The sequence below is a fragment of the Brassica oleracea genome, chromosome C7, assembly GCF_000695525.1.
Source record: "Brassica oleracea var. oleracea cultivar TO1000 chromosome C7, BOL, whole genome shotgun sequence".
Taxonomy (NCBI): Eukaryota; Viridiplantae; Streptophyta; class Magnoliopsida; order Brassicales; family Brassicaceae; genus Brassica; species Brassica oleracea.
Genome location: NC_027754.1, coordinates 36856953 through 36868093, shown reverse-complemented (window position 1 = coordinate 36868093; position 11141 = coordinate 36856953). Strand labels below are relative to the sequence as shown.

Genomic DNA, 11141 nt, shown 5'->3' with positions numbered 1-11141 from the left:
AAAAAAAAAAAAAAAACAATCAATTCTCACCCAAAATTTAAAGGCGACCCAAAAAAGGAAACACACCACCACCGTGACAGAAAAGCAAAACCAAATCGGAAAAGAATTCCGGTAGAGAGCTCAAAAAGCCAAAAAAGGATATATATAATATGTTCTGTGGATGATTTTTGACATACTACCAATGAGTTCAAGTTAGCAAAAAGTAAAAGCATCATTAACCCCGGTCAAAAGACCGGGGTTCTTAACTCATGATTTGATATTTTTTTGTTTTGTTTTTTTTTACACTTTTGGCTAAAAAACTACTTATATCTCTTATTTAAGAGATAGTTCTTACATTTTTTAAATTAAAATCTAAGAAAAGTTAAGAACCGTCTATTAGATTGGGGTTTTCTTATTTAATTATATCTCTTATTAGAATATTTTATTATATTTTTTAATTATATCTCTTCTTAGAATCGTCTATTACAACCGCTAAAAATCTAGTTAAGAGATTGAGATTAATGATGGTCTAATATCAAGGTTAACTAGACATTTTTTTAGCAAGAAAAAAGGTTAACTAGACATTTCCACTAATTTTTATACCAAGGATGACAGTAAAAAAAATAAAATAAGCCGTAGCCAGTACCTTAGCAATAAACAAACCCCTGAGTTTAATCCCTAAAAACTAGCATCATCACATACTATATGTGTATTTTTAACTCTGATTCGTTAAACTTGGGTTACTTGGACGCTAAACTAGTGGTATGATTTTCAATTCACATTTGCCAAGTCAATTCCAAATAAAAATGATTAGTCTTATAATCTTTTTATTTAGTTATTCATCATTCCACTAATATCTCTAAAATAATAATGAAAGACAATACAGTTTTTATGTTCTCTTAAAAGAATAAAAAACAATACATCCTTCAGACATCTGGGTCAACGCCAACGATGTAATAGGAAAAAGATTTGACAATCTACTAATGACTAATCAAACATCTAAAAATAGCGATGCATATAATGTTTTACTCAACTCTCACATCTAATAATAAGAACCTGTAGCATTCACTGCTAATCTCTCTCTTTCACAGACTTAAATCAACAACTAAAACAAAAGAAAAAAATAACGAAAGAAGAGTGAATTTAACAAAACTAAACACCATTATACTGTGATGAGGATCTATCAACCGACCCTATTATCGTTCGCCGCGACCATCATCTTACTTTACATATCGCGCGTCGCAACCGCTTCTTATAGTGGGTCCCGGCAACTTTACGTCCGAGACGACCCAATAACGATACCTCCATACTTCATCTTCGAAAACGTACGGCTCGAGAGAGCTTACGTGGCGTTACAAGCGTGGAAGCGGACCATGATCTCTGACCCGTGGAACCTAACGTTAAACTGGTTCGGACCCCGTGTGTGTGACTACAACGGAGTAGTATGCTCTGAATCCCTCGACGACCCTTCTATCAACAAAACTGTCTCCGGCGTCGATCTAAACCATGGAGATATCGCCGGTCATCTCCCCGAAGAGCTTGGCCTCCTCACAGACATTGCTCTGTTTCACGTCAACTCGAACCGGTTCTGTGGGACACTCCCACTCGGGTTTTCTCAGCTGAGTCTCTTGTTTGAACTTGATCTCAGCAATAACCGGTTCGCTGGTAAATTCCCGGAATTGGTTATCGGTTTACCGAAATTAAAATACCTTGATCTCCGGTACAACGAATTCGAAGGGGGATTACCAGAATCTCTATTCGAAAAGGACCTAGACGCTTTGTTTCTGAATAGTAACCGGTTCACTAGTAAAATCCCGGTTAACATGGGGAGTTCCCCGGTATCGGTTCTAGTTTTGGCGTCGAACCGGTTTGACGGATGTATACCGACGAGTTTCAGCAAGATGGGTAAGACTCTGAACGAGATCATCTTGATGGATAACGGTTTACAGTCCTGTCTACCCAATGACATGGGGCTGCTCAAAAACGTCACAGTTTTGGATATTAGTTACAACTCCCTGGTCGGAGAGTTGCCGGAGTCAATGGGCCAGATGGAGAGTCTAGAGGTGTTAAACGTAGAGCGTAACATGTTCTCCGGTGTAATACCGGAGGAGATCTGTTTGCTTAAGAATCTTAGAGAGTTTATATACGGGTCTAACTACTTCACTGGAGAACCACCAACGTGTCGTTATCTAGAGACTTATAATAGCACGATGAACTGTCTCAAGGATGTGAAAGTGCAGAGGTCGACGATGGAGTGTAAGGTGTTTTTGTCGAAGCCCGTGGATTGTGACTCCTACAAGTGTAGTCCTGTCACTTCTTCCTGTGTTTGTCCAGGCCATCTTTCTCCTCCTCCACCTCAGATATCACCGTTTTCTCCACCATCGGCGCCGTCTCTTCCACCAGCGCCGCAGCCGTCTCCGAGTGCTTAACAGGGCGGCTCCTCCTCGCAGCCACCGGTGAACTGATCGATCTATTGTAGAGACTAGAAAAGGGCATGTGTTGAAACGAGATTGTTTAGAGCCAGAGGGAATTTGTTTGAGACAGCAAGCTGCAAATCTATAGGACAAAGTGTAGGACTTGTCTCCTTTAATAGATTTTGCATGTGTGTGTTTATTTTTAACTTTACATAATTTTATTATTATATATGATTCTTGTTTGTTAAGCCCTTTTCAGGTTCATTAATAAGAACGAACGGTGGCAACCATTTTGACCGCACATATCACATGATCACCTCTTGACTTCTTAAGTTCCAACCAAACTACTAACCTCATCATTAAATCACAAATATATAAAAAATCCATCTAAAACCACCCAAACTATATAATTCTACTTAATTATACCATTAGGCTCGTTTGATTTCTAAAAGTTTTATGATGTTTAGGAGATTTGTATGCTTAATAATAACACAAAAATATTCAGAAAAGAGTTGATACGTGTCTACATCATAGAGATAAGCTTCATGTTTGGGACCCTTTGTTTTTTTTTTTTTTTTGTGAATACGTAAACTAATTACAATCCAAATGTTTAATGATTTTTAATTATTCAAAATTGCAAAGTTGTGGCATAGCTCCGGAGTTTTTAAAATGGGCTAAGCCCAAAACACTCGCACTCGTCTTCAAAATATCTCTCTGACAGCGATAATGGCGGAATCACCGGCGCAGAGTGGTGCGGAGCTGGTTGCTCAGCAAGCTGAATCGGATCTGGCATCTCTCGTATTCGGTTTGTTTCCTCCATTTTCCCGATAATCTTTTCATTCATAAGCAACATTTGGAGACTGCCATAGGAATCAGGAGTTCCGTTTTCATACTCGCTTATCGCAAAAAACTACTACGATTCGTTGTCAAAATTGGCTTAATCGCTTGATCTAAATTCGAATTCGCGTTTCTTCTCGTGCTGAGATGTTTATTAGAAACCGCCATTGTTAGTTGCTTCTCTCGTAGATGAAAATAACTGTAGTGTAGGTGTGATACTATAGCCGTGGTCAATGTTATTTTATTCATGGATTAGATAAGTGCTGGGACTGAGATTACAGGTTAATGTTTTCTCCGGTTCGTTTTTGAACAATGTGTATTAGATTTGATGTGCAACCTTTTACCTGTATCTTTGTGTCCCTTTGGCTTTATACAAATAGCATGAGTAGACCGACGATTACATGTTTTCTCTATATTTCTTTATGAACAATGCGTTTAGATTCTGTTGTTCAACTTTCTAGCAATCACTGGTCCCCTGATGCATTTCAATTTGGCAGAAATGTCGCAGCAAGTTCAGGCGGGGATGGAGAATATGCTCAAGTTGGTCAAGTAAGTATATTACCTAACTAGTGGATACTGCTGAGTGCTCTTATTCATTACCTCTTTTTCTCTTGGTTGGAAAAAAAACCATGCAGTGAGATCGATCAAAACTCAGTTGGAATAAAGGAGGAGATTGAGAAATCAAAGGACTATGCAATGGAGAAGAAAAGGGTTCTCGAGGAAGAGAAGGAACAGTTCCAGAAAGCTGCTTACACCATCCTTGACATGTTAAGCAACCGAGGCTAGCTAGATGCGGTACCAATCAGAGGTTAAACTCTCCTCTTTATCTTGACATGGAACTATTAAATTTATTTTTATACCTAAAACGGTTCCTCATCTCTCATGTAGGAGGGGATGCATGCTCTATAGAAAGAAAAAAAACTTGATCAGGTAAAGAAATAATATAAAATGTCCAAAAAAGATTCACTGGCTTGGTTTTGTATTTAGATTTGACGTTTGCTATTACCATAAACTTTTAACATGGAGTGGTGAATTCAGAAAATACAAGTGGATGACTCTACAGTCACACACACACACACCTCATGGTTAATTATATTCGCCTATTCGGATTGAAGTGAAAGATATAATAAATAACAATGAATAAATGTCCAAGGGTTTGTTGAACATGTGGTATATATAGTTTAACGAATATACAATGACCAGAGATGTTTGACCATACGGTTGCATGATTCGTATGGAGATACTACTTATATTATAAGGAATCAAACTATCTACGGTTCAAGAAAGAAATTGTACAGCTGTTGAACTACAATCTCGTATTAGCAAAAGTAAAATACTAAAATTTTAAGAATTAAGGAATTAAAGGGAAAAAAATTAACCCTAGGATGGGGGTGGGGCTGAGCGGTAAAATAGTAAATTGTAGAAAGCATCCCTCCAGTGGGCGGGAGAATTCTCCTAAAAAAAATTCTCCATTTATTAATATTCCCACTCCCCACAAAGCCCTTTCATCTTCTCTCTCTCTCTCACCCTCTCTGAATATGGTGACTCTCCGCCAGAGACCAACGGTCGCGACCACAGAACCCGAACCGGTGTTGGAAAACTGCGTCGACGACTTGACGATTCTGTCGGACGACGAGGATTCGCCTTCAGACGCAGCAGTAAAGCACTTGCGTGGAAGCTGGGAACTTGCTTCCGTTCTTAACTTCCTCAATGTATGAACGAACCTCTTTGCGTGTTTAGATTCCAGGGCTTTTGTGAGAGATTTCGCTGCTTGTTGCATTAATTTCAACTGAGAAGTAAACGTTTCTAACATTGGTCATGTGATTTGGATGTTGCTGTGACAGGTCTTTCGACCACTTATCTCGGAAAACTTAAAGGTAACAGCTGAAGAGATTGAGATGGGTATCATCGATTCCGACGCTACAAATGCTCAGCTTCACATTGCACTTCTAAAGGTCTCGACTTTATCTATTATTGAGCTCTTAACATATTTTGCTGTACTGAGAAAAAAAAACCTATAGCTTAAGTTTAACAAAAAAAATCTCTTTTTGATTATCTGTGAACCATGCACACAAGTTTGTTTATTATTGCCCATAAGAAAAACACCTGGATCTGATTTTCGACAGGGAATACCACCGGTGAATAATAAATCGCTTGAGGACGGAGATGCATGGATCACTGCGTTGTGTAAGAAACTCGACCCATGGTGGCCATCGGTAAGGCCCACTCTGACCTGTTTTTGAAAGAGCTTATGGTTTTCCTTATTTGACTCATGTGATTGCCATTATTGCAGATTGCCAATGGTGAAATTCCTTTAACCGCTAACAAAGGGTATTGGTTAAATGATGTTAAATCTTGCGCATTATTTATTGCTTCAGGTTGTAATGCTTATGGTGTTGGTAACAACTTTCTTCTCTTCTTTATGGTTAGGGGGGAAATATCTGGATACAAAGGACTTGACTCTACTGATCGCCTGCAGTTTCTGAAAGCACTTTGTGAGCTTCGAGCCCAAGTAATATCTTCTTTTAATTTAGTATTTTAACTATATATTATGGTTTCATTTCATTTGCTACTTTTTCTTACAAGGTTTTTGTTTGTTTGTTTGTTTCCATTGGTTGATGATATAGCAAGATGATGCTCGTAAGTATATTCAAGAGAATGCCAATGAAGGAGCCCTGAATCCATGTTTCGGCAAAAGGAAGTTAGGAGGAGATGGAAAGAAGACTTCTTACTGGTAGTTACATTACATGTCCTATTTACTTCTTTCAATATTTTTACACTTGGTCTTATTATCTCTCATTGTTTTTTATGTTCTAGGTTTGATGGTAATGACATCCTGGGGTACAGATTATATAAGGAAGTCAATGAAGTCTCAAAAAGCGCTAAAGCAAGGAAGAATGTGTTCTCAGATGCATCCTGTTTCTGCTGGGAAACTGAAGCAACCAATCTAGATGAATTTCAAAGAGTTGCTGTAAGCTTTTCGATTTTTTGTTTCTGCTTCTAGTCTTTAAGATTTGTTAAATGGTTTCATTTCCTTTTTTTAATGATACTGATATGCTTTTTTTTTTTTTGAAAAAAATGATACTGATATGCTGTAATGGCAGAGAGAGTTATCATCAAGCAAATCATCTTCTTTGGCTGCTGTCGGCAAGACGATTGAGACAGATGCCATACCCGTTGTTGAGAAATTTCATAAAGTACGTTTTCCACTGTTAGCTACATCCCTCAACTTTGTTCTTTACGCTTATGCACATCTGCTATATCATGTTAACAGAAAAAAGAAAGAGCCATCAAAAAGAAGATGAGGCAAGAGATGTTCGTTAGTGCCAACATATCCCGTCCTATCCGCTTTACCCGTTCTTGTCGTAACCGCAAGCCTGTTATTTACACCTTTGGTAAAGTCATTTTACTTGTGTTGCTTCCTCTTATTTGATCCCGTTACTCGTGGCTTATGAGTTTGCATATCTTATTACGCAGACGAGTATGACAAAATGATCACAGATGCTGTTGAGGATACAGAGTAAGAGCTTGACTGCTTTGTTAAGGGAGCTTATCTAGTTTTAGTTAGTATTTTCAATTGGCTAAATCAATTCTCAGATAATCTGATGAACTAGAATGTGAAAACTGTTGATCCCTCTCACCTGTTGTTGTAGAACTTGGAAAAATCAAAAATATTTTGAGTGGGTCTGAGTGAAGATCTTTAGCATGAGGGAGGGAACTCATCATTCACTTCTTTTCTTGATCAGTGAAACGGATAGAGATGACGAGGAAGGAATAGAGCAACAAAGTGCCTCATTGGTGGGTTCAAACGACAGTTGTGAAGATACCAAGATGAAGTCAGCAGAGGATGTTTCTAAAACAGAGGAAGGGGCACCTGAAAGCGACAATGGTGATGTGAAGGAGATCGAGAAAAGCAAGGAAGACTCGGAGGAAAAGATCCAGTTTGGTGCCAAAAACAGGATGAGGCAAAGACTAACTAGGAACTCAGCTCTCTGCTAGTTTGTAAACAAACGTCTATGTTGTTGAAGAAATGGTAAAAGGACCAGTTATCGTTTTGTCTCTTTTCGGATGCTGGTGGAGGGAGAGACCGCAGAGGGTTTAGGACTTGGGAGCCGGGATAGTTTTTCTTATGTTCTATGAGGATGTACTACATTCCCAACAATGTAGATCTTACTTGCTCACTATCGCCTATATAGGATGCTCAGTATTTTAAAGTTTCCTTGTGTATTTGTTTCTTGAATTGTGTTCTCTGGAGATGTTTTAGACTAGTCCATATTATTGTATTGATGTTTCATTATCTGTATTTCACTGTCCAAAAATGTTGGTAACAGTCAAGGTGGACGAGTGGTCTAAGGCGCCAGGCTCAAGTTCTGGTCCTTGTGAGAGGGCGTGGGTTCAAATATTACTTCCTCAAACCAGTTGTACTATTTTTAACAACGTTTCTGCAAGACAGCACTAATAAGTTACAACTACTACAAAACTATTCAAACATGTTTTCATCTTTTCTTGGGTCTAAAAAGAACTAAAACTGGTTCAGGAAGATGAAGTGGCTTTCTGAGCCTGAGATATGATTCTGAGCTTCTCGTAAGAGTCAGCACAAGCGTGAGCATAATCAGACAATGCCCTGAAGATCTCAGGCAATCTGATCTTCAAACTATGCAGAGATTTCTCCCTCACCTGAACACAATGCCTCTGGTGAGCTTCTTCTTCATCTTCAAGCCTTTTCTTCAAACTCTCCACAACAATTCTCCTCTCAGTCACATGATCATCTTCCCCACCTTCCTCCTCCACTGGTCCTCTCTTCTCCAAATGTTTCTGATACCATTCCTCAAACCCTTGCTTCTTCCTAATAAACTCCCTCCTCGTCTCTTCGCATCTCTCCTTCAGCTTCATCTCCTCCTCCTGATGAAGCAGGATCGTTCTGATAACCGCTGCGAACGACGAGATGGCCGATTTGGCCACCTCGTCGGGTAGTTTCTCGAGACGGTCGTGCCACGAGTGGAGAAGGGCTTGGATTGGCGGATGCTGAGGCCTTGGGGGAGAGGAAACTCTCTCTTTGAGACTGCTCTCTATGGAGATAAGGTTTAGCTTCAGCCAGGTGTTTAGAGAGTTAATGTACTGCTTCTGATGCGTCACGAGCCTTTCGAACTGAACGTGCCATTCTTCCAAGACGGCGCAGAACTGCCGTGTCTGCTGGTGATGCTGCTTTGTTGTTTCTTTCTGACAAGTCGAGATCTCGAGAGATTTTAGCTCTCCGACAATGATTAGTTGTGTGTCGTGTTGTATGCACATGTTTGACCACATCTTCGCCATCCTAGAAGGGATGTGTCACACGTTCAGAAAAATTAGTTGGCTAATTTGAAGGAGAGAGAGAGAGAGAGAGAGAGAGAAGTTACCCTTCGACTAAGGAGACAAGCCTTGGATACAACTGTTCATCTCTTAAACGGTTTACTTCAGAGACAGTTGAATCCATGGATTGCATGTCAACGATGTATCTAGTGTGGAGATGGCTCACGGCAGCCTTTGTTTTCTCCACGGTTTCTGCACTCGCACCTCTTTTTTTATACCTGTTGAGTAATGCTACCTTCTTCTGATACTCTATCTTCATAAGCTCACCTTGCTTTAGAAAAAGAAAAAAGAATGTATTCAACTAGACATATCCTTCACACACGTAAGGTACTAGAGACAAATGATCAGCTAGCTACCTTGACTTCAACATAGAGTTTCTTCTCCCATGCTAACAATTTGTCCAACACTGTGGCGTGAGTCTCATGCTCATCTGATTCTTGATCCTCTTTCCCACCTTCGCCGTTTGAAATGCCTCTTAGTGATTTGTTCCAAGTTATAACTCGCATTACCCTGGCGGAATGATCAACATATCCTGCAGGTAACATAATTAAAAAGTTCATCAGATTTTGGCCCTAGACGAAACAACACTCTCTGGTAAGGTAAGCAAGAAAAGGGGTGGTTTATTAAAGGTGCTGATTAGTCAAATCGCGAATAAACAATTAAGAAAACAACCAGATCTATTAATTTAAGGTTCATTATTGGATTCTCACAAAAGCTAGAAACAAATGTCAAAGTAGAGAGGCCAAAAAAGTGCAACAAGGAATATTGCAGACACTAAACCATGATCGGATCTACAAAAGAAAACTCTTTTTTTTTTTTCTCAGACTTTTGGTTATCTTTTTTTTTCCCTAGTTTCAATTAGAGAAACAAAGAAGCAAGCTTTCTAAACCACGGATACATTATGAATCACCTAAAAAATGTAACCAAAGTTTTGTCTTAGAATGCCTTGTAATAAAGGCTTAACCAGAGAGAACATTCCAAAATCGTGTCTTGGGGAAAGTGTGAGTATTTTGGGTTTAGGAAAACACAATAATAAAATGGATGATTCGATAAAAAAAAAAAAAAGGATAAGAGAGAGAAAGAAGAGGAGTTGAATTACAACCTCTGTTATCAGCAAAATTGGAGTGATAATGTAACCTTGTTGCTTCCAGCATCTTGGAAACCTCCTGTGCGCACTCTGACGCTTTCAAGAACCGATCATCAATCTCGTCCAGAATCTTCATCAGATTCACGTTTGACGCGGTGGTCGCACGCCGGAACTCCGGTGGAGCAGTGTTGGCATGCTCAATCTTATTCTTACCTCTACCTTTCTCCTCCTCCTCTTCTTCTTCTTCAACTTTCTCCGGTGTCTTTGGCTCCATTTCCTCAACACCAATGTGACCTGAGTTCTTACGGAACATGCCAGCTTTTTCCTCTTCTTCTTCTTCTTCTTCAATCTCTTCATTGAACCGAAAGTTATGATTCTTCTGAGACTCAAACCCGTTTCCCACCACTTCCCTATCTTCTAAGTCAGCCCCAGGCACATTCTCCACCATGAAAAAGTAGTCCCAAGCCAAGCTACTCGCCGGCGACGCACTCACAACCTCCGGCGTCTCTTGTCTCTTTCTACCCTTCCCAACATTCTCCGGCGTTCTCGGCGAAGACTCTTCCTCCTCCTCCTCCTCCACCTTACCACCGTCCTTCACCCCCACCTCCTCATCTTCATCTTCATCTTCATCTTCCTCCTCAATCGCCATATCATCAACACCACCCTTAACCTTCCTTCCTCTACCCGCCATACCCGCCGGCAAGCTCACGGCCCGTTTGATCGGAGAAGGAGAGAACTTCGGGAGAGGCGGAGGCGGAGGAGGGAGACTCTCGATAGGCGGAGGCGGAGGAGGAGCGGGATCCACCACCGCGGCGCGTTCACTCTGTTTCTCGAGACGGCTCTGTTCCAAGAGATCCAAGGTTTGGTCGGATTCGCCGTGGCCGTAGTCGCTGAGAGCGGCTCCAGTGTTCTTTAGCGCAATGGCGTATGCGAAATGGCCGGCGGCGAAAGCCTTGCTCGCCGTAACCGCTTCCTTGATTACGTTTCGCCGCTCTTTGCATCTGGCCACCGCTTCTTCGTTATCGACCTTAGATTGCGCACACCCCATTGTATCTCCACTGAAGAGAGTTTTTTTTTTTTAAGAGAGAGAGTACTGACACAGTGAGGGAGGGACAAAGATGCGCACAGAGAGAGAGACATGTTGTGATAATTACCACGCGCCACCGCGAGTGGAGTTATCTTTATGTACTTGTGGTCTGAATATCCATATATATATTTTAAAAAAATAGGCTGTCCTAACGGTCGGTCACGTATCTCAACGCACTACGGCGTCGTTCTCCGCGTAATCTTTTTTTTTTTTTTTAACATCTTAGCTTTATTGATATCAAATCAATGTAAGATATTAGAGTTGATTACTCTCTAGGACACATTTTGAGATTTTTTACACTCATAGACACATTCCACTTGTGACACACTTTTTTGTGGGGTCCACTGAATTTTTGGACAACCATACCCTTTAGGGAAGAAAAATGTTA

The 11141-nt window shown here is 40.3% G+C and overlaps 4 protein-coding genes across 7 annotated transcripts; 3 read left to right on the top strand and 1 right to left on the bottom strand.

Moving 5' to 3' along the window:
• Window positions 1-1035: 1035 nt before the first annotated feature.
• Window positions 1036-2683, top strand: LOC106304903 (leucine-rich repeat extensin-like protein 7). Its single transcript, XM_013741294.1, has one exon. The coding sequence runs from the start codon at window positions 1152-1154 to the stop codon at window positions 2406-2408; it is 1257 nt and encodes a 418-aa protein (XP_013596748.1). The 5' UTR covers window positions 1036-1151; the 3' UTR covers window positions 2409-2683.
• Window positions 2684-3078: 395 nt separating this feature from the next.
• On the top strand, window positions 3079-5161 carry LOC106306469. 3 transcript variants are annotated; one of them, XR_001263152.1, is made up of 5 exons: window positions 3079-3198; window positions 3728-3779; window positions 3866-4025; window positions 4119-4160; window positions 5075-5161. XR_001263152.1 is itself a non-coding variant. In XM_013743099.1 (4 exons), exons 1-3 carry the CDS (start codon window positions 3120-3122, stop codon window positions 4014-4016), a joined length of 282 nt encoding a protein of 93 aa, XP_013598553.1. In that variant the 5' UTR covers window positions 3079-3119; the 3' UTR covers window positions 4017-4025; window positions 4119-4290. The 3 variants fall into 3 exon arrangements, 2 of the variants coding, with proteins under 2 accessions (XP_013598553.1, XP_013598552.1); XM_013743099.1 differs by lacking the exon at window positions 5075-5161 and having other exon boundaries at window positions 4119-4290; XM_013743098.1 differs by lacking the exon at window positions 5075-5161 and having other exon boundaries at window positions 3866-4038; window positions 4119-4290.
• LOC106306467 lies at window positions 4769-7533 on the top strand. Of its 2 annotated transcripts, XM_013743097.1 has the most exons (12): window positions 4769-4942; window positions 5075-5185; window positions 5357-5446; window positions 5524-5561; window positions 5661-5742; window positions 5858-5964; window positions 6048-6201; window positions 6335-6427; window positions 6505-6625; window positions 6708-6750; window positions 6977-7019; window positions 7077-7533. In XM_013743097.1, the coding sequence occupies exons 1-12, from the start codon at window positions 4769-4771 to the stop codon at window positions 7227-7229; spliced, it is 1209 nt and encodes a 402-aa protein (XP_013598551.1). In that variant the 3' UTR covers window positions 7230-7533. The 2 variants fall into 2 exon arrangements, with proteins under 2 accessions (XP_013598551.1, XP_013598550.1); XM_013743096.1 differs by having other exon boundaries at window positions 6977-7533.
• Window positions 7534-7664: 131 nt separating this feature from the next.
• On the bottom strand, window positions 7665-10812 carry LOC106306466. The gene is made up of 4 exons (XM_013743095.1): window positions 9682-10812; window positions 8936-9111; window positions 8627-8850; window positions 7665-8544 (listed from the first exon to the last, which is right to left on the bottom strand). The coding sequence occupies exons 1-4, from the start codon at window positions 10712-10714 to the stop codon at window positions 7764-7766; spliced, it is 2214 nt and encodes a 737-aa protein (XP_013598549.1). The 5' UTR covers window positions 10715-10812; the 3' UTR covers window positions 7665-7763.
• Window positions 10813-11141: the final 329 nt, after the last annotated feature.

What these genes read in the sequence shown, in the direction of transcription:
- LOC106304903 (XM_013741294.1), top strand. Translation starts at nt 1,152, where the DNA reads ATGAGGATCTATCAACCGACCCTATTATCGTTCGCCGCGACCATCATC.
- LOC106306469 (XM_013743099.1), top strand. Translation starts at nt 3,120, where the DNA reads ATGGCGGAATCACCGGCGCAGAGTGGTGCGGAGCTGGTTGCTCAGCAA. An exon ending in TCTGGCATCTCTCGTATTCG is followed by an intron (nt 3,199 to 3,727) that starts GTTTGTTTCCTC and finishes TCAATTTGGCAG; the next exon opens with AAATGTCGCAGCAAGTTCAG. An exon ending in AATATGCTCAAGTTGGTCAA is followed by an intron (nt 3,780 to 3,865) that starts GTAAGTATATTA and finishes AAAACCATGCAG; the next exon opens with TGAGATCGATCAAAACTCAG.
- LOC106306467 (XM_013743096.1), top strand. Translation starts at nt 4,769, where the DNA reads ATGGTGACTCTCCGCCAGAGACCAACGGTCGCGACCACAGAACCCGAA. An exon ending in GGAAAGAAGACTTCTTACTG is followed by an intron (nt 5,965 to 6,047) that starts GTAGTTACATTA and finishes TTTATGTTCTAG; the next exon opens with GTTTGATGGTAATGACATCC. An exon ending in ATGAATTTCAAAGAGTTGCT is followed by an intron (nt 6,202 to 6,334) that starts GTAAGCTTTTCG and finishes CTGTAATGGCAG; the next exon opens with AGAGAGTTATCATCAAGCAA.
- LOC106306466 (XM_013743095.1), bottom strand. Translation starts at nt 10,714, where the DNA reads ATGGGGTGTGCGCAATCTAAGGTCGATAACGAAGAAGCGGTGGCCAGA. An exon ending in CAATTTTGCTGATAACAGAG is followed by an intron (nt 9,112 to 9,681) that starts GTTGTAATTCAA and finishes TGTTACCTGCAG; the next exon opens with GATATGTTGATCATTCCGCC. An exon ending in AACTCTATGTTGAAGTCAAG is followed by an intron (nt 8,851 to 8,935) that starts GTAGCTAGCTGA and finishes CTTTTTCTAAAG; the next exon opens with CAAGGTGAGCTTATGAAGAT.